The sequence below is a fragment of the Lethenteron reissneri genome, chromosome 32, assembly GCF_015708825.2.
Source record: "Lethenteron reissneri isolate LAM-NWPU_2019-01 chromosome 32, ASM1570882v1, whole genome shotgun sequence".
In the NCBI taxonomy this organism is placed as follows: domain Eukaryota; kingdom Metazoa; phylum Chordata; class Hyperoartia; order Petromyzontiformes; family Petromyzontidae; genus Lethenteron; species Lethenteron reissneri.
In genome coordinates, this window is record NC_083810.1 from 13820116 (window position 1) to 13846588 (window position 26473).

A 26473-nucleotide genomic window follows, 5' to 3' on the forward strand; every position below is an offset into this window, starting at 1 on the left:
CAGTGCAGCATGGAAAATTACTCTGTATACAGTTACGTATGTAACGCATATCATGCGGTATTTCGCCTTACCATAAACTGATTTCAATTTGAAAGTAGAGGAAAGCTGCACTTGAGATGTTCATGCAACTGTGGCCACAGGTCCATTATTCAGCCCCCAACATCCTTTATATATGTCTGTGTGTATATTATTTACATGTGTCTGGAAATCAAACTTTGTACTTTAAACATGGAATGCTTGTACATCTGTATTAATATTATGCCGTGTGGTTTTTGTTCATGTTATGGTTATACCACTGCAAGGCTTTCAAACGAAAAGCCCTACGCATGGATGGTTGCTGAGCTTGTATTTTCTTTTCACAAGTTTATTTTGTTGACATTGTTTTGTTTTTAATTATTCTAACGGATGTATTTTCTAGATCATTGCAATTGTTAAATTTAGGAACTGAAGCACCACTTATCAGACCTATGCAAAATGTGTATTTGTAATCCAAAATAATTGCTTGCCTCTAAGTTTGTGAAGATTAATTGATTGTGTGCATTCTGTCCAGGTGCTGGATTTCCATGCCTTAGAAGATGCAACGGAATATGATGGTGGATTCAATAAAAGTTCAAGAGTCATAAGGTACATTGTGTTCAGACTCAAATGTACCGAGTAATTAAATGCAAAAAAGCCTTGCTGATTGGTCCAATAAGTTGTCACTGTAGCTATCGTAGGATAAATTTGTTTACAAATGATTTTGTTGCCCACCATAGAAGTGAAGTAAACTTTTATTTTAATTCAGATGAGCCAAGCACCATAATGGAGGGGTCCATATTTCAGCGTGTTTGGTTCATATATCTTACACGGTGACCTGTGGTGGCTTTGTACTCTCTTTGTTGTGTTCCAATCAAGTATTCTCATCCCGTCTGTCATTTGCAGGGACTTCTGGGACACAGTGCACGATTTTTGCGAAGACAAAAAGAGGTTGTTCCTTCAGTTCACCACCGGCACAGACCGGGCACCTGTCGGCGGTCTGGGAAAACTCAAAATGATTATCGCCAAGAACGGCCCCGACTCGGACAGGTCAGCTGAGCCACGACTCACTGCCTTGGTCTTACCCCTGTGTTGTGTGTCACTTGCTCACTCCGTGGAAACACGCGTGCCAAACCACCCTCGTTTATATTTGTTGCACATTGTTGCAATTATGAGACCTGTTTATTAATGCCCGCACTAACGCAATAGGGGAGAAACTATTGTCCGAAACAACATTCTAATTCAAATCTCATGCATATCTCTCATCATTCTCAAGATACTCACCAAAGCTTGTTACACTTTGTTTGTGAAAATGTTGAGCAAAAAGTCAGATGTTCATCACAACTAAATTGGTCTTGTGTATTAATGTGCTTTCACCTGGTGAAACGACACACGGTGGCCTATAGAATTTGTGCTAACGCTCGACAAACATGTTTCAATGTTGCCTACCCCGCCTCCTTGTGCCACGCAGATTGCCCACGGCACACACCTGCTTCAACGTGCTGCTGCTTCCAGAGTATTGCAGCCGGGAAAAGCTCAAGGAGAGGCTACTCAAAGCCATCACCCACGCCAAGGGCTTTGGCATGCTCTAGGCATGCTCTAGGCATGCTCTAGGCATGCTGTAGCCGCTGCCTAGCCTCCAGGAAAGGGGGGTGGTGGTGGTGGTGATGTGAAGGGGAGTTGGAGGAAATCCCCACCAGTTGGGCCAACACATTTTTAGTTTTGCCTCCCGGCCGCAACTCAGCACAGGCTTTGCAGCAAGGCTACAGTGATTTGCCAAAATCAAATGAAACCACAAAGATAGCAGCGAGTAAGACCCCTCACAAGCCTTATTAATTTGCTTCCGAACTCGTTATGGCTGTTCTAAATGATGACAGCCGCAGTTTTTTTTTCCATCACAAGAGTATCGTTAAAATCTACTTTGTTTATTCTTCCTTCAATGCCCATGTATGTTGCTGCTAATTTATAGTTGTTTTCATACATTTTTTTTCTTGTTATATATATCAATTTTGACGTAAAAACATTTGTGGTCATTGTTGAATTAAAGCATTTTCCCCCACTGTCAATTAAGGTTTTTCACATTTTTGATTTTTGTTACATTTGACATATTTTTCTTCTTTGTTAAAGTGCAAACATTTAAAAATAATGATTAAATTGTTCTATTATTTGCCACAGCCCAGGGTAAGAGAGCGGTCATTGAATGGTTATCTTGTCCTGAAGATATTGTTTTCGAGATTCGAATTGAAAGCTTTGCATGACTGCATACTAATTATTTTTTTAACTAACCATCATTTAATAAACAACTAAGCATATAATTTAAGTGGTAAATGTACACTGATAGAAATATTCCAAACGCGGATTAAATAAACTGTCCAAATTAATATCTTAGTATAACACATGCTAAAGCAAACCCTTTTATGTGGGGCAGTCAAAACATTTTGAGAGCTGGATATTGTTGAAGCACGTACATTTATTTATTATAATGGGCCCTTAAAATCACAGCGCTTGCTATATGATAGGTACACAAAGATGAGGCTTAAAAACAACGAAATACTGTGACTTTTCTTTCTCGTTCTTTAACAACTGCTATGTCTGCCCCATGTTGAGCAATGATTTGTGTTTGCAGTGGTGAATGTGATGTTTACAGCGAAAAGATAAATTGTAAAGCATGCATTTGTGGCAGATGTTGCAATAACTACTTACCAATGGCAAATGTTACAAACCAAACTTCTGTTGGCATGCGCCAAATTACCAAACTTGTAAAACTAGATGAAAATACATACAATTGAAATCATTACAAAGAAATCAAGGTCTTTATAGTTTTTTCAATGAAAAGGTTCTTATAGATATGTACGGAGCTAAGATGCGATAATATCCACGGTAAATGTTCCATGTCACCACTGTCTTGTTCGGTGCTCACGATTGAGTTGCGGTTTAAATGGTTCATCCACAGCATTTGTAGTTTAGCTCGGGCACTTATTATACCGAAATATGTCCAGTTGTCAAGATAGTTTAGTAAACGTGTTTTTTTGTCAAGGGACGCAAACGTCAATTTGTCCATTTAATATAAGCACTCTGCCTCGAAATTACCAAGACTAGTCTGTTGGTTTATAAGTCTTCCAATAGACACCTTGTACTTTTAAAAGAAACTACCCCATTGCGATCGACTCTTTCTGCACACTGAAGCATACTGCACACCACCTTACCTTGTTCATACCATTTTTTAACGGGACTTAACCAATGTGATTTTAAAAGCAGAAATCTCTGAATATAATTGCCATGTATTGACAGCCCTCCACGTTACTGAGACCACACTTCCCGTATTTTGTCAAAAATAAATAAAATCTGATATGGCACTTGTGCATGTACTCTGTTAAATTAAACTTTTGCTGATGTTTCTAAAGCCATTGAAATTTATATTGACATGAACGTTTGTGTTTCTCCATCTCCGCAAAGAAATTGGTTTGCCAGCGAGGAGTCTTGTAAATTATTTTGGCTTTAGGTCACAATAAAGCGTATGCACTTAAGCACATGTTGCGCTTTACGATCACCATCAGTCGTAGGCGATTACTAAATGAAAGCCTCACCGTTCTCTGATATCACGAATCATCTCGTGCACATGAGCTAATCTCATCGCTCCATGTCTGGCGGCCGCCGATTTGTCACCAGTCACATGGACCGGTCCTCAATCCTTACAGGAATGTCCTGCCCAAGCCCACTTTCGGTCACGGTCCATATGATGTTTGTCTAATTAACTTTTCATCTATTTGATTTTCTGTCACGATGTAATTCCCAATGCACATTGCATGCCTTTTGTACTATTGAATCTTTGGTCCCTTTGTTAGTGTCCATGTTTTTAAATGTCATCGCAGGTAACGTCCACCGATTCCAAACTTTACTTCTCGAAGCCCGTTGGTAAATGTATTTTCAATATCAAATTCAGTTTTACAGAAGCACTTATCCCTGTTGTCATTTGCTATAATTAATAATTTTAATGCTTATCCCTATTTCAATTATTGTCCAATTGTTTTATTTTGTGTAGCAAACTGGAACAGTACTTGTATCGCTTGCATCAACACGCATTAACAACTTCGGAGTAAATGCATGCACGAATTAGAATAACCTGAAAGGAGAGCAGATCGTGATTTCAATTTTTTTAAACATTGCAATTAATTACTGGAAACTGATGACTTTGTGCTAAATGGTGGCAATGTAAGTATCATGCTTTGCTGGCCAAAGAGTTTCATTTTCACAATGGTGGCGACGACACTGATCATAAGTCGAGCAGAGGCCAAGACTTGGTATGAACGAGAAAGTCCGCTGATGACAGGCCACACCCACAGATCATTGATGTTGGTTGTGCTTTTCTGAGAACTTAATTTCAGCAGTGTTTCATAATTTGATGGTGCATACTTAGATTTTGGTTGGGCCTGGGAGTTCTCATCATGTTAACACAAGTTCGGAATGCAAGCCAAGTCATTGCATCGAACAAGTGTACATATTTGTGCACCAGTTCTGTCTACTCTTGCTTGATTGTATTTTAATTTGAGCACCAGTGATTGGTCTACTATTGCTTGGTTTTGTTTTAATGCAGCATCTCTTAAGCTTTCACCGAGTGCATTGGAATCCTTTTTTGGGGGCCGAATAGGATCCATCCATGATCCTTCAAGGCCTAAGAAGGTTAGACTTTCAGTGTGGGGCTAGATTCGTACGCAGCATTAATTTCCACAGCATAGAGAAAGAAATGTAACAGGATGCAGTGTGTGAACAATTTGACTTAGCGATCACAAGCAGCCAATCGTGAGCCTATTGTCTTATTGCTAAAATCATTTCTTTGTAACATCAATTTTCTCTCACAAATTAGAGTTTGAAGGGTTATAAACGCTATGGGGAAACGTGTTTCTTGAAACAAACGTGCTCTCTTGAAACTCGCTGCACTGGCACAGCTCTGTAAATGTTTTGGAGTCTAGAGTCGATATTTTAATAACTTTCCGTGCATCAGCATTTATGTCGATCATGTCTGATGTCCGATTCAATGCCACTTAAAAGTTACAGGGCAGGAGACTGTACGTAGGAGGCCAGCTTGATTCGAGTAAAGGGAATTTTACTGATACCAAGGTTAATGTGTACAACATGCCACATTTCTACAGCAATGTCTTGTGGAACCTGTAATGTTTTCTTTAAACGATGCATTGTTTTAACTCGGTGTGTAACAAAACATGAATGTATGGAGTTTCCTTACTGTGTACATGCACCCCCAATTATCCAGACCTTGTTAAAATAAAAGTGCATTTTGCAGTCACTGCTTTTGTTTGCAAGAGAAATGTTGGTGGAGTGTAACTTTACATTCTTAGCTCCCAAATTCACGTCATTTGTGGCTTAACTGGGTTTCAGTCAAAATGCACTTGAAAACCACAGATGCCCAATAGATAAATTTTAGTTATTTGCAGGTGTTGGTTCAAGCAGGTTTGCCGTGTTTAATGTTTATTTGCAATGTTTATTGTGCTTTTCTTGTTACTTCACATCTTAATATTTTCAGGATAATGAATTACATGCAACATTACAATTGAGTGTCTATTATAAGCACAGATCATTGGAAGAGTGTGCAGAATTTTATTGGCGAACCGAAGAGGGGATTATTTGTTGTGTTATTTTGAACATGTATTTTAAATGAACTCTAAAATGTGGCACATCCCGAAGGCGAATGTGAAACCACGTGTGTCGCATCATCCTGGAATGTCTCCCCTTATAAGGCTGTGCATGCTTGGGAAGCACGTGCTATTCATCCAAACGTAATGCCCTGCAGCTGTTTAACCGAGCTTCATCCAGAAACTTTTGTTTCACAATACAATTACAGCGACAATGCGTGGGGCTTTGGATGTCAAGTTAAGGTGAAATGGGTCACTGACCCTTCACAGCATATAATTTAAAGAAAACGTTCTGACAATGTTTCTTTTTACACACCACTGCATCTTTAGGGAGAGCTGTTAAAACTGACTTGCTTAAATTATGAAGTGTTTTCTTTCACCGATGACTACTCGCTCACGTAATTTTGAGAATTGTATTCCATTCTGTAGTTTAACAACATTGGCCTCAATGCATCTTTTTTTAAAGGCCACTGTAGCGTATATTATATAATTCATTCACACATTTAGGTGGTTTGTCCTTGGCCGGTTTCACGTAATTGCTGAATTGCTAAGTAAGCAGTGGCAGACTTGGGATTTCAAGATGTGGATGCAGGTCATGAGCAATTGTGACTGGCTGTTTGCAGACCAGACAAAAAAAATCAAGTTTCACTCCGACACATATACAGTACTTTGTCCTCTTGCTTGTCCCCTGCTGTGTATAACTCTTTAATGTCTCATACACAAAATAACAACCAACTGAAATTTAGGGTAAGGTAACGTATTGTATAATTTCAAAAAATAAACGGATGAAATATATATGTATAAAACTAAATTGCAATCTATGGTGCAAAAGTGTACTGGAATGTTTTCAGTATGCGGACTAAGCTACGTTGTACATTGTTACAAGTTGAATAACAGCTTATTAGTAGCCTCGTCACTGCTTGTATAATTAGAACATGCGAGAAACGGTCAATGGGTTTTGACAACATGATACTAAAATATGCATGCACTGACGATAACCACCCCTCATAAATTATGTTATTAATCCGTAATTAATGGGGCTTAAAAGTCAGCAAAGCATTAGATGTGTTCAGCAGTGTTTAGTATCCACTTCTCAAAACCTGTTGGCAATCTTTAATACATCAATATGAACCACGTGTTTTTGTTATCTTATTATTTTGTTTAAAAGGGCATCTGTATGGTGTTTTTGGCTATTTTCACATTTGCTTTTGAGACAGACACCGAGGAGGGGAGGAGTGTCTTATCACAGTTGTCGCATTGTGACTGTGTAACCGGAGAATAAAATAATATAAAATTTTCACTGATCGTCTCTTCCGTTGTGTTCTGTACGTCTCACGGGGGAGCCACTTAACATACCGTACGTCGGATCTTGGAAATGCAAAGCTCTGGACTAACATCGAGTTTGGGAAATGTGCATCGAGCATTGCACATCAGACTGACAAGTATCAGAGAGGTGTGTGCTCGGATATACTGTACTCTTCAGAAAGTGGAACACATTCATGGGGAAACCAATTTAATAGACATCACATTGACTTTAAAACGTGTGCTTGGGTAGGACACATCATGGTGATGGAATGCCAGCCAACGAATCAACAGAGGATGACCACCGCAAATTTGGGGTGATGAGATCAGCGAATTCACAGGAGTGAGATTAATCGTGTCCTCACAAGCCCATGGTGGGTTGGTAAACGCATTATCTAGCAGTGGAGAGAAAACGACATGAGACTGAACGAAGACGTTTGTTTACGTGGTGCCCGTGTTAGGTGTAGCACTACAAGCCACTGAGGGGTGGTGATGTGGGGAAGCCTTCATCCAGCAGTGGACAGACCAAGGCTGATGTAAAATAAGAATAGATTTTACCCTGTCTGGCAATCGACCAGGTGTTCAAATACGAAATAGAAACCTCTTACAAGGAACCAAGTCTGCATTAACCACGCGTACTTGTGGTGAACATGCAAGTGCATGTGCTGTGATGAGAATGTTTGGCATTGTCTTTGAAACTGATTGGCCTGCACCAGAGACAGCAGCCTTCTTCATGGCCCAGTCTCATCACCAGTGTCAGACTAGAGGATGCCGACAGGCGAGCAGCACAAAGACAATGCACGACCAGAGCATTTATAGCTGGGGGTGAGCCAGTATCAAAGTGTCGTGTTCAACACGGAGGCACACACTCTGGACTGGGTGGCAACACCTTTATTTAACTTCCCTAGCGGGTAACACTAAACGTAACTCGGGTTCTATAGCAGGTGATGTGGTTCACGATGTGAGTAGCGAGTTAACTCGAGACGAAGACCCAGAGACGACGAGACGCGGGACCCCGGCTTGATTCCACAGACGAGCCCAGAAGAAATTTGATTTAAAGCTTTCGTGACTGCAGGGATTCATATTCTTGGTTCTTTCAGTAAAGTCACGTTAGAAGGGAAATGATAAAATAAGAAAAATATCAAACAATACAAATTCACACCTGATGATGATTGCGTGTGTTGCAGTCGAAACGTCGTGATAATTTTTTAATATTTTTGTTATTTTATTATTTCCCTTCTACGTGACTTTACCGAAATAACCAAGAATATGAGCCAAGAGCCCTCCCGGGACTGCCCCTTGGTGCTCCTGGGCGCTGCCTCGCTCCGCCTTCGGACACGCCCCCTTCGAGACCTTTCCCGAAGGATCCAGACCGAGCATCACGTGCCCCACTCGGGCTACCACGTGCTCACTTGCCCCCCTCTCTCTCTCAGACCACCACGTGCTCACTTGCCCCTCTCTCTCTCAGGCCACCACGTCCCCCCTTGCCCCCCTCTCTCTCAGACCACCACGAACCCCCTTGCCCCCCTCTCTCTCTCTCAGGCCATCACCAGGACGATGCCCCTTGGGGTTGGCTGACATGCCACACTTCTACTCTGGTGCTGGAGAGAGGCTCCAGACGCACAGTTGCACTCCTGTAACAGTGGCTAGCGAGAACACCCTCGTGACAACGTTTACGTCACTACAAAAGTATGAAAAATAAAAAAAGGTTTTAGCCTTTTTGGCAATGAAACAGTTGCGTTAAGATGTTACAACACAAAATAAAAAACCCTTTTGCAAGGAATCAAATCTGCATTACCGTGGTTAATGCCGTCAATCGGGCAGCTTCGTCTAGCACACAAGGCACCATTGCAACATCTTCCCTGTGTGTGTGTAAATATAAATACATCATCCCTCTGTGTGTGTATATATAAATAGCTATAAATAGCCACAGCCTCTAAAGGAGCCTCTTATAGACTCCTTTGTAACCGTATTACTGTACAGCTCTAATCGAAGAGTCTGCGTTGGCAGTGGTGCACAAGTAGGACTCAAACAAAAACGCAACATTCGTCAATTAACACTGCCTTAAAAGTGTGTAATAGGCGACGTTTCGCGTAATGGCCATTCACAGCAAAGAGGGGCGCCATGGTGGCTAGGAGATGTTAACTACCTCGCCTGGTATACAGGAGGTCTGTGTCTCTCATCATCATCATCACGGTAGCTGGGAGATGTTAACTCCCTCGCCTGGTATACAGGAGGTCTGTGTCTCTCATCATCATCACGGTGGCTGGGAGATGTTAACTCCCTCGCCTGGTATACAGGAGGTCTTTGTCTCTCTCTCTCATCATCATCACGGTGGCTGGGAGATGTTAACTACCTCGCCTGGTATACAGGAGGTCTGTGTGTCTCTCTCATCATCATCACAGTGGCTGGGAGATGTTAACTCCCTCGCCTGGTATACAGGAGGTCTGTGTCTCTCATCATCATCATCACAGTGGCTGGGAGATGTTAACTCCCTCGCCTGGTATACAGGAGGTCTGTGTTTCTCTCATCATCATCACGGTGGCTGGGAGATGTTAACTCCCTCGCCTGGTATACAGGAGGTCTGTGTCTCTCATCATCATCATCACGGTGGCTGGGAGATGTTAACTACCTCGCCTGGTATACAGGAGGTCTGTGTGTCTCTCTCATCATCATCACGGTGGCTGGGAGATGTTAACTCCCTCGCCTGGTATACAGGAGGTCTTTGTCTCTCTCTCTCATCATCATCACGATGGCTGGGAGATGTTAACTACCTCGCCTGGTATACAGGAGGTCTGTATCTCTCTCTCATCATCATCACGGTGGCTGGGAGATGTTAACTCCCTCGCCTGGTATACAGGAGGTCTGTGTCTCTCATCATCATCACGGTGGCTGGGAGATGTTAACTACCTCGCCTGGTATACAGGAGGTCTGTGTCTCTCATCATCATCACGGTGGCTGGGAGATGTTAACTACCTCGCCTGGTATACAGGAGGTCTGTGTCTCTCATCATCATCATCACGGTGGCTGGGAGATGTTGACTCCCTCGCCTGGTGTGCAGGAGGTCGTGGGTTCGAGCCCGACCCTGATGATACCTGCTGATGTATTATTTGGGAGTCTGCGTCTCTCTCCCATCGTCATCACGGTGGCTAGGAGATGTTTCTCTCTCGCCTGGTGTGCAAGGAGGTCGTGGGTTCCATCCCAACCCTGACAATGCCTGCTGCTGCTGTTGCTGTATGTTTGGTATTTTCGTGTCCCTCTCCCTGTGGTCGCGTTGATTTTTCTCCTCCGGGATTTTCCCTCCACGTTTAGAATCGACATCACCCGTTCAGAGTATTTGGCCGCTACAGATTTCCACACGGTGATGATAACGAGTCAACTTGGTTGAGCTATCGATGACACTCACTGGTCTACAGCCAAAATGCTTCCGAAATAAACGTAGTCCAACGTTACTAATTCTGGGTCACTGAGAATGAAAATGATGCTTAAAATTGTTGATTGTCTCTAGTTTTCAAGCTGTGCTCCTGGGTCAGAATGTACGACCCTTGACTTGGGAATGGCGGAGGATAAGTGAAATGTAAAGGAATGGATCTCAATTTAAACCATAAATGACTCAAGTACATCGCTTATGGCTCTCACGAATGATCATTTGTGGGAGCGAGGTCGCTTCTGAAACGAGAGTTACAAAGCTTCGTGGGCCTTTGGGGCCGTCCATAAATGACGTCACGCGATTTTGGACGATTTTTGACCCCCCCCCCCCCTCGTCACACGGCGTCACAAAAAGTCAGACCCCCCCCCCCTCAAAGATGACGTCACAAAGCTCTGCCCCCCCCCCCCCAAATAAAACATGCTTTAAATCTCTTTAAACTATTGTGATCATAGTGCGTATTTAATGTGGCGCTGCACTCTGATGTTGTAAGAGAAACATGTATTAAAACGTCTATTTAATTAAATAGAACGTGTTGTCTATATTTATTTAAAGTTGCGCATTTTGATGTGACGTCACAGTTCTCAAACCCGCCCTCCTCGTCACACATCGTCGCCATGGCGACAGCGCAGACACACAGAGAGACGTCGTTGCCATGGCGACACCGCAGACACACAGAGATACGTCGTTGCCATGGCGACACCGCAGACACACAGAGAGACGCCGTTGCCATGGCGACAGCGCAGCCACAGAGATACGTCGTTGCCATGGCGACAGCGCAGACACAGAGAGACGCCGTTGCCATGGCAAAGGCGCAGCCACACACAGAGACGCCGTTGCCATGGCGACAGCGCAGACACACAGAGAGACGTCGTTGCCATGGCGACAGCGCAGCCACAGAGATACGTCGTTGCCATGGCGACAGCGCAGACACAGAGAGACGCCGTTGCCATGGCAAAGGCGCAGCCACACACAGAGACGCCGTTGCCATGGCGACAGCGCAGACACACAGAGAGACGTCGTTGCCATGGCGACAGCGCAGCCACACAGAGAGTCGCTCTGCTGCCGGGTGCCGCATGGCGGAGCTGGGATTCTCCTCGGCCGACCTCGCGGCTCTCTCCGGACTCCTGGCGGCTGGGCGCGGCTCCCGGCCGCACGGCGAGGACGACGACGACGACGAGGAAGGGGGAGAGGAGGTGAGACGGGAATGAGACGAGGCGCCCTCTGCTGAGGAGAGAGAGAGAGAGAGCCCGTGGCAGACGGACGATGGGGGGCTGGGGACGCCTCGGGCCTAGAGCAGCGCCCTGATTAGTAGCGAGGCGTGTTCTGTGTGTTGTGTGTGTGTTGTGTGTGTTGTGTGTGTGTTGTGTGTTCTGTGTGTTGTGTGTGTTGTGTGTGTTATGTGGTGTGTTATGTGTGTGTTAGTGTGTGTGTGTGGGTGTGGTGTGTTCTGTGTGTTGTGTGTGTGTGTGTGTTCTGTGTGTTGTGTGTTGTGTGTTGTGTGTGTGTTGGTGTATGTGTGTTGTGTGTGTTGGTGTGGTTCTGTGTGTTGTGTGTGTTGTGTGTGTGTTGTGTGTGTTCTGTGTGTTCTGTGTGTTGTGTGTGTTGTGTGTGTTGTGTGTGTTCTGTGTGTGTTGTGTGTTCTGTGTGTTGTGTGTGTTATGTGTGTGTTATGTGTGTGTTATGTGTGGTTATGTGTGTGTTATGGTGTTGTGTGTGTTGTGTGTGTTCTGTGTGTTGTGTGTGTTGTGTGTTCTGTGTGTTGTGTGTTGTGTGTGTATGTGTGTGTTATGTGTGTGTGGTTGTGTGTGTGTGTGTGTCTGTGTGTTGTGTGTGTTGTGTGTTTCTGTGTGTTGTGTGTTCTGTGTGTTGTGTGTGTTGTGTGTGTTGTGTGTGTTGTGTGTGTTGTGTGTGTTGTGTGTTATGTGTGTGTTGTGTGTGTTGTGTGTGTTATGTGTGTGTTATGTGTGTGTTATGTGTGTTGTGTGTGCTATGTGTGTGTTGTGTGTTCTGTGTGTTGTGTGTATTCACCACAATTGTTTGTGTTAAGCCGCCGCCTGCTTTACAGCGGATGTTTAAGAAGATCCCGGGACCTTCTTCAGATTCTTCCAGTCTGTATTTATACTTGCAGACTGTATTTATACTTCTAGACTGTATTTGATGAGCTCTGACGCTCCTTTTTCACGGATATCCAGTCGTGGCACGAGGTCAAAAAGTTACAACAACAACCACAACAACAACACAACAACCACAACAACACAACAACGACAACAACCACAACAACCACAACAACAAAAACCACAACAACACAACAACCACAACAACAACAACTACAACAACCACAACAACCACAACAACAACCACAGAAACACAACCACAACAACAACAACTGATGGGAATGCAAAGTATAGACAAGCTAAGCAAGTCACTAAGTAAAAATAAAAATCTATGAAGAACAAATTGCATAAGAACATCAATTTCTGCCGATATTTCAACACCAAATGAAATCTTGGGCAAGGCAGCAAAAAAAAGTCAGTCCAAAGTTTGCGAAATTTGAAAGGAAAAATAACAACAAGCACTTAGTGTCCACAAAATACTCATTCGGAATCTACATCGCAGATCATCGGCCACTACTGCCACAAGGGTCAGCGAGGATTTCCTCGTTAAACAAGCGAAATAACAACATTGTACATAATACAAATCATAGGGGGAGACTTCAGGCATATTGAGGTTTCTGTTGGGGTTTGGGCTCAGTCATATGGGCAGAATAAGGCTGCATTATTGGTCGTGCACTTGCATGTCATTGTTTAATCCATCAGGCAGTGTATCCGTGAACACTTTGCCTTTTAAGGCAAAGTCATAACAGCCTCATTCTTAGCCACGACCATAAACTATTTTGCGTGCCAAGCTCTCCATAATAGGCACTCACCCATGAGTATAACAAGCTAACAATTTGATCTTGGCGTTGTTTTCATCATGTGATTTTTTGTCGTTGACGTCTCTTCTCTGTGTCTGCAGCGTGTGTCATCAGTCAATCGTCTGGGTCCAGGGGACATCGGACCAGCAAAGAAGGAGCCCAAAACCAGTCAGTTTCGTTTCCACTTGAACCGATCGAACTGTCATTGAGCAACACACACAATATACACAGCGTGGCCCAAACGTCAGGACATACACAGGGTTGTTAAATGTATACTATGAGACCTCCTTTACCAGTGGCAAAATATAGTGATAGGTTTTTACCCTTTCAACTGGTACAAAAACTGACACCTTTATACAAGGCATCACGTTTGCAATAACCACAACACAAGCAGTCATTTTGACAAGCAGTCATTTTGACTGCTTGTGTTGTGGTTATTGCAAACATGATGCCTTGTATATAGGTGTCAGTTTTTTACCAGTTGAAAGGGTAAAAACCTATCACTTTATTAAATGTATGTTAACAAATGTTAAAACTGACTTCTATGAACATTAATGCGTGCTTACATTTTTTTGTTAATTGAATTCGGGACTTTTTTAAAGATTATAGGTGTAATCTTTGAACCTTCAACAGTTGTGTTCTGTCTCAATTCAAGAGTTTTTGATCACGTTTTGTAAACGACGAATTGGAGGTGACCCACAGGAAGAACACAAATATATATGAATAATGATAACAGATTAAATATCAACTATTTTAATTCCAGTGTTAAAATACATTAAATTAAATAACCCGCTGTGTCCTGCCTTCTGGGCCACCCTCTATGTCACACTTAAGTGAAGATGTTTATTTATTTGCCAAAATTGTACAAAAATAAAACAGCAACAGTACCTGTTGCCTGTGGCCTAATCATCCCAAATTTAGCCAATTTTGTCACATTTTTACAATGTAAGCAGATTGAGTCTGGATTGTGCTTGGATGGGTGGGAAAACACCATACACCAGCAGGTTGTCATAGAGAGGACTGTGGGCCGATGTGTTCAGCAGTCGAGGGCAGTGCAGCAGGTCCTTGTGTTTCCACGTCTTTGCTTCCCACCTTCATCAACCCACACTGACCAGTGTGGTCAAGAAGTGAGGAGGCCCTTATTCAGCAGTGGATTGCTAAAAAGGGATCCTTCAATATTTATTCATCTGTGATTTGGTTCGTTAACATTGGTGCTTTACTGCCATTTGATTCTGAGGGATACCTTGATTCCAGGAGTGACGAGATGTTAACTTCCTCGCCTGGTATTCAGGAGGTTATGGGTTCGATCCCTACCTCGACGCCTGCTGCTGTATATTTGGAGTGTGCATGTTCTCCCCGTGGCCGTGTGGCCTTTTCTCCGTGTCCGGTTTTTCCCTCCACATTTTGAATCATGCGTTTAGAGTCATTGGCTGCAATACATTTCCACATGATAAGCCACTTCGTTGAGCTATTATTTGTGTCCAGGTTGCTGCTGTATTAGAGCTATATAGCTCAGTGGGCCTTACCTGGTAAAATGTTTATAGTTTATCGTTTAGTTTATTGCATATGTACTGTGTAATGGTTTGACATTCATGCTTATCATATGTTGCTTTTTGGTTTTATGTGCCTATTTCCAAAAGGTGCCACTGTTAAGCCAAACAACTCAAAGGACATCTGGGATGAGGACGAGGTTCCAATTGGGCCTCAGTACGATGACACTCCTGACCACCGGCTACAGCCCCAGTAAGCCCTCTCTGCTCGCCAAGATAGCGGATTAATTGTTCAACATATTCAAAAGGCCACTCGCTGTGGGTGAGACTCAGAGACCTGAAACTGACACGGACTTCGCCTGCTTAAATTATTGCACCTGGAAAACTTTGCCCTTTTAGTTGATGGGGCTAAATATTCCTAAATTTATTTATAACAATTTCCAATTAACTTTGAAGGCATTCATGTATTAGTTTTGTAATAACTCGTCATGATGATTCAGCATAGTGTACTTTTTATTATAAAGTCGTTTTGCGATGATGAACTCACCCCATAGAATACTGGCTACGTTCATGAAAGAGATGTCCTAATCTTGTCAATTGAAACCAAAAATAAGCCTTGTCAACCGAGGCGACGACGTCACAAGTTATGCAATCGTCTTCTCTCCCTATGACGTCAGAACACGTGAGATCATCTTGTGACGTCTCGCCATGCGGTATATGACACCATCTCATGTGACTTAGAACGTAATATTGTTATCGCCAATTAAACACTTCCAAAGACAAACGCATGCAGAATCCTTGTATAGGCATTGCTTCTCTGCCTTGCTTGGTGATGAAACAGAACCATGTCTGTTTATAATCTTGGTTCTTTCGGTAAAATGATTTCCCTTCTACGTGACTTTACCGAAAGAACCAAGAATATGAATCCCTGCAGTCACGAAAGCTTTAAATCAAAATTTCACAAATGTTTAGTTGTTATTTTATTTTCCTCAGAGCTTGTTGTGTCCAGCAAAAAGGTTCGGGACCCTTTGATGAGCTTGAATCTATGTAGTCAGCCATATCAAATCTCATGGCTGTGTCACGGATGTCATGATGAATGAACGAATTATACAGTTATTATAAATGTCTGTTAAACGATATGTTACTCCCCATTCATCGGTAGCAATATAAAGAAAATGTAGTGGCGCTTTTTATACAATGATTGTATTGACACAAAGGAAATGGGAGGACAGTACCGTGAAATGATGATTGCGACAGTTCTGCTTCATGGCCCTGAAGCCTTGCTTATAGAAATTCATATCCGTTCTATGAGGGGAGCTCTAAAGAGGCTGTGTTCACTGCGATACAGTGCTGGCTCTGTGCAAGAAGGTTGGTGCTCATATCTGGATGATAAATTGGCATCTAAAGGAGTAGTGGAGTCAATTTCAAGAGGAAATGGTCACGAGTACTCTCACACAGATCAAGCCGAGCGCCAGTTTACGACAGCCGCACAGATGCCAGATGGTGAAGTGAGCACGAATCGGTTTGGCTGAAAGGCCGATGGAAGAACGTGGCTCACCTGAATTTGCAGAGCGTGCCGCTTGTACGTCACACACGTGAGCAGAGCGCCAGTTGGATCGGATGCATTAAGCTGAGAAATTGCAGCAACCAAAGAGGAACTAAATAAAAAATGCTCCTCTCTGTGCAGGTCCACCTCACAGTCACCATGGGAAAAAATAAACTACACGAGAACAACATCTCAGCTCTTCATGCTGCATTGGCAGTCGTTGCATTTCAGCTGTAGTCATGTCAGCTTAGTAAGGCATTAATTAACAGACCATCCCTTCAGTCATATTTCTTTTTACACAACTATATCTCTTCATTTCCTGGCCATGAAGGTTCACGTAAGCTTTTTTTGTCTTAACGCGTCTTCTTGTTTAAATTATTAATGATGTTGTTGTGATTTGCACATATGTGCAAGTGGTTCGAAATGCTGAATGGCGCTGCTCGCTTGTGTAATGATCTTGCTGCTGCCTGAATCCAATATCTGGAGGTTCCCTTGAGATGGAGAACACTGTATTTACTCCATAATGCTCCTTGTCATGAAGCCCTCTTCCCAACTGTACATCATTTATTCATGATAGTTGTTTCTCCCGGAAAGCCTCAGTCTCAAGACTTTCTCAGGATGCTCGTTCCAATGCCTTGCTAATTCCTAAACAAGTATTTTGCATGTGGCAAAACACTGAAGTATATCCAAGAAAACAGACGCATGAGAAGCAAAAAATGTGAAAATGCATTCAGATAGGTCAGCAACCTACTTGCAGAACTGCTATCTATTGACTACTGCGTAGCGTGTGTGTGTGTGGATTGCTGCACCTAGTGACCGAGGTCTTGGTGGGTGGACGAATGGCAACATTCAACGTGACCGGACCTATCACAGGCAGGAATCATACTCAGCCGAGCCGTGTTCTTGATTCTCGATGTTATGTTTACGTACGATCGCCCAGTATTTACAAAATACAAATCTGACATGTTACAGAATGTAAACGAACAATCTGATTGCATCACTCACAATTTAGGATGCAATAGTTTGAATTTTAAATAATGAAATATAACACACCATAACGTGAGCTCCCACACGTACCAGGATGTGTAATGCTAAAAATAGAGAGGGCACAGGGTTTCAGTCTCCGCGTGCATTTTAACTCCAAGCGGCTTCCAGAACCACAGCGTGGCACTGCAGCGTATAGGTTTTCTCGTGACCGAGTGCACCGACTCCTCACGTGGTGCATCCCTACACTGGCCACTCAGGACCAGGTGACGCCAACATTGTTGCAGCCCGTTTGCATTTCAAAGCCTTCACTATTCTTTAACACCCGGACTCTAAATACCCAATAATAGTCAACGTGTGTTGGCTACGTGAATCCCAGTGTGACCAATAATATAAATCAAATGCTATTTGAAGTAATAGGAGTGGTGAAAAAAAGCATTGCCTTGTGTAAAATAAACTATGAGAAGAAATATACTTTGCAAGTGTGTTTAACAACTTACATATTAAGGATCCTGCAAAACATTTCTTCAGAAAGGTCCCATTGGTTGTGGGTCCAAATGTGGTTTATTTTTTTGTCTATCTGCTTATTAATTAATTATTGCAACACATTATATATCAACAGCTAAAATCACCACTCCCGCATTGCATTGCAGTGGGGGCTCTACCTGCTCACGATTGTGCTTTGCTTATCGAATACTTGGAACACGTGTTGCATTCACAGATATGAAGTGCTGTTCAAGCAGAAGGTTGGGACAGAGGACATTTTCCTGGGGATGGGAAGAAAGGACTCATCCACAGCCTGCTGTGAAGACATGCTGGTTCGTAAAAGACGCCACTGATATCATTGTGACACAACACTCAGCGGTGATTTAAAAACTCTCATTACTCTTCAGTAAACACCATCCATTATTCGTCCACATGTTAAATCATTCCAGACATATGTGAAATCAATATCAATCGTCAGTTAAGTAAAATGCTCCATGATATTCTTTGATCTGAAATCCAGCAATATTGTTCCACTTATCATTCTTATCGTGATTGATTTGTTCTTGTCACTTACATTCATGACTATTATCCATATGGGAAAAAAAACTATGAAGGCTTCCCCCTGCGTGAAATCCATTGCTTGTGTCAACCTGACGACAAGGCACACTGCAGCGCCTTGTTTTATTGTCAAGGCACTGTAATACCAGCAGCTGCGGCTCTACTTTGTATTTTGATGTCTACAGATCAAGGTTCAACTGCCAGGCTCAAGATCAGCTGACATTAAGTTGGACGTTCATGATACGTTTCTGGATGTGAGGACAGAGACGTAGTAAGTGTGTTTCTGTATGACTCTTTGGATCTTTAGTGCTTTGCCATGTGTACTCTGCGCCACAGTGATGTGTGTATGTGTTGATACAGTGCTGTGTTCTCACCTGCCATTTACACAGGCAACTCAATTATAATCACACTCGTGGTTTTTAGCAACAACGTTTCATTTTTTGTTTTTTATTAACTTTGTCTTCGAATTGTTTATGATTGTGAAATTATAAACTCAGTCTGGCTATTTCATTAACTTAGATAATTGAATATAAACCAATTTAAACATTTTTCTGGAAAAGTCCTCAATTTGGTTTCGTCTTGATGCGTTAACACGTCATGTGTATTATTTTAGTATTTCCTCTCTGGATATAATGTATATGCATCGGAGTTATGTTTTGGAGTTTATTTCTGGGTACGTGCTAAATAATCAGAGTACTTTAAATCACATGGCTACGGTGAGCCATAAATGATCCATTCACAATCTGGTCTCTTCTCTCACTCACCTGGGGAACGCGATCACCTGCACTTGGTGTGTTGATGATCACATTTCACGGGAGTTTCCCTGCGGTCTAAGGGTCGTCTCGTTTGCACCAGTGACCTGCGCCATTCGTGCGCCAGCAGAGGAGGGGGGGGGGGGGGCAATGATTGCGTGTATAATCACAATTGAGTAATTTTCGGGTAATTCTTGAAATTTCGAAATTTGTACCCCGACGCAAACATGTTGCAACCACTCCTACCGTCGTCAAATAACCACGTGACGGCATCGTATGGCTGCTGGCGCTGTCGTGGGAGCACCTGAGCGGTGAATGAGCCCGCCTCCTGGGTGCTGTGTTCTCATCTGTTGTCTTCTCTGTGGCTCCCTTGTCGCCGTCGGCTCGCAGCAAACTGGGGCTGCACCTCCCGCACGCGGTGCACAGCAAGGAGGGGCACGCGCGCTTCGTGAGCGACACGCAGACCCTGGAGCTCACCCTGCCCATGCGCCGCGAGTTCGATTTCATCAACTTCTCATGAGAACCCAGTGTTCGCGTGCCGGGGCAGGGAAGAAGTGGGTAAAGGACCCATATCCCATTATGCCTAGCGTCACCTCTGCCCAAGTTTTGTTTATTTTGTCATTTTTTCTAAGACAACTTATTGCATCTGTTTAGACAAAAACGAGAACTTGTAACCCGATTGCTACAAAATCAATGCTGTACACGTCTGACCCTTTGTTATCAATCGACAGCTGGATGAAGGCCTCCCCACGTGGTGCAGGTCGTGGGGGTTACTTGACCACGATTCGCCATGCTGGTCAGTGCCCGTTGGTGAATGCGAGGGGCATTTTTGCTGCACTGCCCTCTGTTGACAGTCTAATCTCAGAGCAGCCCATGATACCGATGTCATGCTTGGTGGTCGACCATCCAAGCATTATCCAGGCTCAACTCTGCTTAGCTTTTGGGCCCTGATGAGATCGGGTGCATTCCACGTGATTTGGTGATACATAAAAGTTAAGGTATCTTTTGCACAAGATTTGCAATGAAATGCTCTCAGACTTAGCTGTTTCTCAAAGTTAACGTTACGTTGCGTAGCACCGCAGTCGGCGCGTTGCGTGTCAGGGCGCGTGCCCCGTGAATGTGCATACCTAACGTGTTCATCCATTTGTCGGAATATTCGCATATCTGCATGTGCACATCTTGTGAGGCTCTGCCATCCTGTTTTATAATGAGCGGCCGCTTCTTTGCTTGGTCACGTGGAAGCCGATTGCAGTTCATGGTCTAGCTTTTGTCAAGGCCTCTGGCATAATATCTCACTGCGGAGAACACCGCCCGCTGAGCTATTGGTTCGCTTGTGCGTGTGCACATAAAAGCAATTGTGTGTTATGTACAACCCACATTGGCTCATGCTGTAATAAGTAAAACGTGTTTTATTTCACTGTTGGCATTGTACATCATTTTACATCCAAGTTGTCAAACAGCGTACGAAACTATGGTTAACGCTCGATGATCTGTGGGTGAGAATTATCGATGTTTTCGGGAAAATAAAATATCTTGACTGAGATGCTGGTTTACTTATTAGAGGCTCCTCCACACTCGTAGAAGGTCTGTGACTCACGGAAACATGTCAACAAGGAAGCCGATTCATAGGCAGTGGCAACTGATCGCATTTTATGCATCTTGACTCTCATTCCACACCAGTAAACCATAATGATGTTGCACCCCCTATTTTACACGCTTCTTGCATCATCCGTGTTTTGTTTTATCCTGCCCCCCCCCAGCACCCACGATCAGCGAGAGCTGACGACAGCGCACGGCTCATCACTCGTGCAATCCTCTGGGAGTGCTCAGGCTTGGCTAATTTATGAGCCTCCAACATATTCCCCAAGATTATTTTGGTATTGCTTAATAATAACGACTCGCCTTTTGCCCGTCCAAGGACGGGTGTATTGCAGTAAATCTGAAACTTGCAAGCGAAAAGCAGCCCGCGACGTGATATTCATCGCATCAATGCGTGTGCAATTTGTAAGGGCGCGGTGACACAGACCTATTTCATGTAAAGTTTATAATCCCTTGTTCATCATGACGTCCTTTTTACTTTGATGTCTCAACAGCGTGACGGAGATTGCGTGATGACGTGAGGGTTCTGCCTTTGTAGTGAGGGCTGTGAGTTGATGCCGAGGAGGGGGGGGAGGAGGCGCCTCGCCCCCCCATGTGGAGTGACGTCACCCGCTAATTATTATTAATTGAGGGGGTGTGTCCATTTGAAGGACGTCACCTTATAATGATTATTAATGAGGGGGGCTGGTCGATGTGGAGTGACGTCACTTGCGCATGATTATTAGTGAGGGGGGGGAGTACTCCATATTGAGTGACGTCACCCGCTCATGATTATTAATTGACGAGGGGTGGGGGGGTCCATTTGGAGGACGTCACCTGCTCATGATTATTAATGAGGGGGGCTGGTCTATGTGGAGTTCCGCCACGAGCGTTAAGGACAGACATTCCTGGGTGATCATCGTAGGCATTTACAGGCGGTGTGTCCATTGCTGGATGGAAACCTCCCCACGCCGTGCTCGTCGTTGGGTTATTTGACCTTTTGCTTTTCATAAACGAGTTAATGCAGTTTCAAGCTTTCGTGACTGCAGAGATTCATCTTCTTGGTTCTTTCGGTAAAGTCACGTAGAAGGGAAGTAATAAAATAATAAAAAATAAAACATAATAAAATAATTCTCACGACGTTTCGGCCACAACGCAATGCAGGTTGGTGAAGTGAGGGGCCAATGATCTGTACAGATATCACTCAGCGCTGACGTTAGCCATGACCTGAGTTCGATTCCCGTGGCCAGTAATCAAACTCGGGCAGCATAGCGCAGTGTGCTAACTGCTGCGCCACGACTCCCACCCCCCCCCCCCCTTTGCTTAATTTTTATATGAATAATTTGTATCCATTGTTTAACACGAAAATCATTATCATAGCGCAGCAATGAATTGAAATAGCCATGTGTTTTTCATGAAATCAGCTAATTATTAGGAATAAATATGTACGATAACATATTTTGAGACATTAAGTGTTCACTGAGGAGCACACTGCGTCAACACATGAGCAAGAGTGGCCCATTAGAAACGTAATAAAAAATAACTCCACTCAATAAGTACATTACATTTTATACATTCTATTTAAAAGCACCTATGCCATCACAAAGTTCAGAAATCTAGCCAATACTGATTCAGTGGTGTTCACTCTGGGGTAAGTGAAATAGTATATTTATTACAAACGTACAGAAAATATAGTCAGGCTAACACCATCGTCTGCTAGGCTAATTGCGAAGCAAATGTAATGACTGTTTCTGAGTCGATGGGTTTTCTCCTGCAAGGTCCACAACGCTGTACAGAGCAAAAGGCTGAATATTGTGTATGTCCTCGTAACGAGGCATCCACCTCATAATTGTGGTGGCAACTTCTTCTCGTCTTGACAATTGAATTTAACAACTCATGAACTCTCCTCCCCGCACCTTTACGCTGAAAAAATCAAATCAGACTTTGTCCTTTTCAGCTTATGACGCACCTTATGCCCGCTGTTGGCTGTTGTAAAGCGAAGTAATTTACAGCTTACAGGTTCAGTTTACAAGTGTGTAAGGGTCGTTGTTAAACCACTTTCTTTCCTCCCGGTTTTCCCTCGTCAGGGACGCATTGTAAAATTCCACAAACAACATTTCTGCGGAGAATTCACAAGGTGAAACCGTGCGGTCCAATGCTCGAATGGTGAGACTTCTCGATTTGGCCTCCTTGCCAACGACCATCCACTTGCTCAGCTCTTCCTCTGGGTCAAGCGTGGCACACTCGTCCACCCTGGTGCACGTGGCCCGGTGTGTCCAGGGAGTCTCCAGCTCACGCATTAGCTCTGCGGGGACCTGCAATGGCTGCAGCCTCTCTACAAAGGCTCTCAGCTTCTCCTTCTCTTCGTCTTGTTCACGTCGTAGCCGTGCCAATGCTTCCTCGGCAGGGCTGGACCCCGTAGGCTTCACGTTTTGGAGAAACACACGCATCGCTCCTCCGATGTTACCACCGCCACCACCACCACCACCACATTCTTGAATGGATGCTTTACCTTGAGAGCCACCGGTCTGGCTCATTGTCTGTTGTGAAGTTGTATCCAGAGTCTTATCAATCCCTGAGGACCCAGGCGTGATCACCTTGTGTTCTCGTGCCATATGTAGAAATGGCTCCGACCCCGAGGCATGTCCACCGAGCTCACCTTCTGGCCCCTTGTTTGTGGAGAACGTGACGCGTGTCACTCGGGCTCCCGACGAAGAATGCGGCACCTTGCACTTGCCAGTGTCCAGATCCGTCCCAGCGACATTCACAGATGAGACGGGACGCGGTCTTCTCCACGGCGAGGAGCGCCTGCGAGCAGCCGTCCTCTGCGGGGCAGTCCCCGGCCTGACGGCGCGACATCGTCCACCGCCGTCGTCACTTTGCTCGACCAACGCAGGGAGCGGCTGCACGTCCTGGGCACGGTGGCGCGCTGTTCGCGGCTGCGCGGACACAGGCGGAGGTGGAGGTGGTGGAGGAGGTGGTGGCCCCGTCACTCCTGAAGGCGGCAGCGGCATCGAGTCCACCCGGGGCTGGGGACTTGTCGAGGACACGACCGGAGCGCTCACGGGACGCCGCTGCTGCTGCTGCCGCTGCTGCTGCAGTAGCAGCAGCGGCAGCGGCAGCGCGTTGATGGCCACCTGGGCACCGCCGTCGTTCCCGTGCGGCTGGCAGCCGCCCGCTGTGGCCCGCAGCGACTCGCTGCGGGCCCCGTGCGCGTGGCCGAGGAGCCGCGCCGACGCGAGCTCGGAGCGCTGCAGCTTGACGCGAAAGCGGTTGTAGGTGGCCCTCTGGTCCAGCGTTATGGAGCTCACGACCTGCCGACGCAAACTCTCCAGGGTGTCCAGCCGCTTCTTGAGGATCATCTCCTCCTTCCAGTTGGCCGATTGGACTTTTTGCGCCTTCTGTGCCGAGTTCGTGGCTCGCTTCTCCATGTCGGGAGACCGACGCCGCTGGGCCGTGAATGTGAGCGCGACCGGCACGGTCTATAGCCGCGCTCCGAGTGAATTCATTTAAAAGGCAACCTTTCCATGGTTACCAATATCATTCTACCTCCACCTCCGGCATTGTGCACCGTAATTCTATACGGATCTTCACACCTGCGGTTAGTTGCCGAGCAACAAGCAATGCAAACCGTGTTGCTATGTTTTTTTTTGCCGAACGAGAAGTAAGCAAATGCACCGGGAAGTTTGCGGTGTTCTGCAAATAGTCGGTCAATTAACGCGCAGGGGAACCCCGTCTCACAGTGGAGTCATCGCCGCACGTGTCAGTTTTATGTTGAACATTTTACAACTTTAGGGCAAAACAAATATTGATCTGGAATTTTTTTTTATTTAGTCTGCTTTCATTAAATCGTTTAGAAAATAAATTAATTCCAAATCCATACGGAAGTTACTATTATACGCTCACTTTAATAATATCACAAACAAGACAGTTGATCTTCTTTGGGTCTTTCGGTAAAGTCACGTAGATAGGTTCAAAAAATGATCAAATAAACAAAAAACTATCGAAACGTCGTAGTTTTCTGTTAATTTCATTTGTTTTACTTATCTACGTGACTTTACCGAAAAACCCAAATATTATGAATTCCTGCAAACACGAAAGCTTTAAGTCAAGATTTAAGACAGTTGATGTTCAGGCACGCCTTTGGGCTTGGACATAGAAAATGTAGTGAAGCTTTGGGTCATACATGTGTTATTATAAGCAATATAATTAACTTTGTACATTGCTGATATCCAATGAATTATATTTACAGACGTTAGACAAGCTCTGTTAACATATTTTGGAGATCTTTTAAAGGTTAGACAAAACAAGCATGACAGTGCACATCAAACTAAGACATTACATGGGAAGGAGACACGCCGTTGGTAGAATTTGTGATTTTAAATGTATCAGCTTGAGTGAAGGCATTCGTGTCTAATCGATCCCACGCCGCCGTTTTCTTTGCACAGTGCAGGGTGAGTGTTTGAAGGCCGTATTTGCTCTCTGGCTTTTAACAACAGCAGGTCCATTGAACATGACTGATCTCAAAACGGTTGGAAATTTCACTCATGTTTTAATGCAATTACAAAAACATTGTACGGTCCTCGACACAATAAGCGTTGTGGTTAATTACTGCCTCGAAGTATTATCTATGAAACCCTTCAGTCTTTAGACGTAAATATCATCATGTCATTGAGGGTGTGGGTCTGTGTTGTAATCTGAGCAGGGACTGGAGTAGATGTGAAATAATTATTGTAGGAGAGTTCTATACTGTAGTTGAATAATTACAAATAGCTTCATCATTGGCGAAACGTCGTACTCAGATTGTAAATGTTGTGGCTCGGCTCTCCAACACACTGGTGTGCTGTACTAGTGACGAATTGGTCACGTTCTGTTTACGTGACAACCCTTACTAGTTGGCTGTGTCGGGTGGTGACGGGTTTCAAGGCCGTAATTATATTTGGGGGGGGGGCATCCCCCCCCCCAATATTTAAATATGCTCAAAATGTCCCCCTCAATATCTTACCTATAAAATAGATTTCTGTTTATATGATTGTGGTTATGGTTGTACTGTATTAATCCCTAATCTCTGCCATTACATACGATGAAACAAGAAAAGGTAAAAAAAGAAAAAACAGAGCAATGTAATACAATAACTATTAGACATTATTGTAAAAAATAAATAAAAAGTCCATCCTATGTGTTAGTGAATTTTTTAAATATTTTTGGAAGGAAATTCATTTTTAAATTTAGATTTATTTTTCTGGGGGGGGGACCCCCAGACCCCCTGGAAGATTTGGTCCCCCCCAATGTTGACTTTATGGCTACGGCCTTAGCGGGTTTTAACGACACGTTTATATATTTACGCGATCTAACCCAAAAAACCTCTATTATGGATGATATTGGTCGCGAATGCCTACTAAGTGTTAAACTGACAATCTGATTTGGATACCACGGCGAACGTCATAAGCAAGCGATATATTAAACGTTCCTGAGCCTCCTAGCATTTCTTCAGTTGACCTGCGTGGTGAAGTATGGTCAAACAACCCTCGTGACTGACATGGCCTGAGGCGGCCTTCATCCAGAAGTGGATTCACAAAGGGCTGTCAATGATGAAATGTAATTACTGCTTTGCAACAAACTGTCCCTGGTCGTAACAATGTGTAAGTTTCACCATTCTCTTTGGTTCTTTCGGTAAAGTCACGTAGGTAAAAACAAAAATAACAAACTATAAATACGTGTTATTTTTCGATTTAAAGCTTTCGTGACTGCAGGGATTCATCTTCTTGTT

The 26473-nt window shown here is 44.0% G+C and overlaps 2 protein-coding genes across 5 annotated transcripts in view; both read left to right on the forward strand.

Moving 5' to 3' along the window:
• Positions 1 to 6963, forward strand: part of UBE3A (ubiquitin protein ligase E3A) — a 30623-nt gene extending 23660 nt beyond the window's left edge. For all 4 annotated transcript variants that reach the window (XM_061564073.1, XM_061564074.1, XM_061564077.1 and 1 more), the window contains 3 exons: positions 551 to 624; positions 922 to 1065; positions 1487 to 6963. In XM_061564073.1, coding sequence (XP_061420057.1) covers positions 551 to 624; positions 922 to 1065; positions 1487 to 1607 — 339 coding nt within the window. In that variant the 3' untranslated portion in view covers positions 1608 to 6963. The remainder of the gene's footprint in view (positions 1 to 550; positions 625 to 921; positions 1066 to 1486) is intronic.
• A 4418-nt stretch (positions 6964 to 11381) lies between these two features.
• Positions 11382 to 20668, forward strand: DNAAF6 (dynein axonemal assembly factor 6). The gene is made up of 6 exons (XM_061564078.1): positions 11382 to 11588; positions 13411 to 13477; positions 14950 to 15052; positions 18051 to 18147; positions 18559 to 18644; positions 19516 to 20668. Exons 1-6 carry the CDS (start codon positions 11382 to 11384, stop codon positions 19643 to 19645), a joined length of 690 nt encoding a protein of 229 aa, XP_061420062.1. The 3' UTR covers positions 19646 to 20668.
• Positions 20669 to 26473: the final 5805 nt, after the last annotated feature.

Bases quoted from the DNA above. Each gene is read 5' to 3' on its own strand.
- DNAAF6 (XM_061564078.1), top strand. From the start codon at position 11,382: ATGGCGACAGCGCAGACACACAGAGAGACGTCGTTGCCATGGCGACAG. The intron at 11,589-13,410 runs GTGAGACGGGAA...CTGTGTCTGCAG, and splicing joins ACGAGGAAGGGGGAGAGGAG to CGTGTGTCATCAGTCAATCG. The intron at 15,053-18,050 runs GTAAGCCCTCTC...TTGCATTCACAG, and splicing joins GACCACCGGCTACAGCCCCA to ATATGAAGTGCTGTTCAAGC.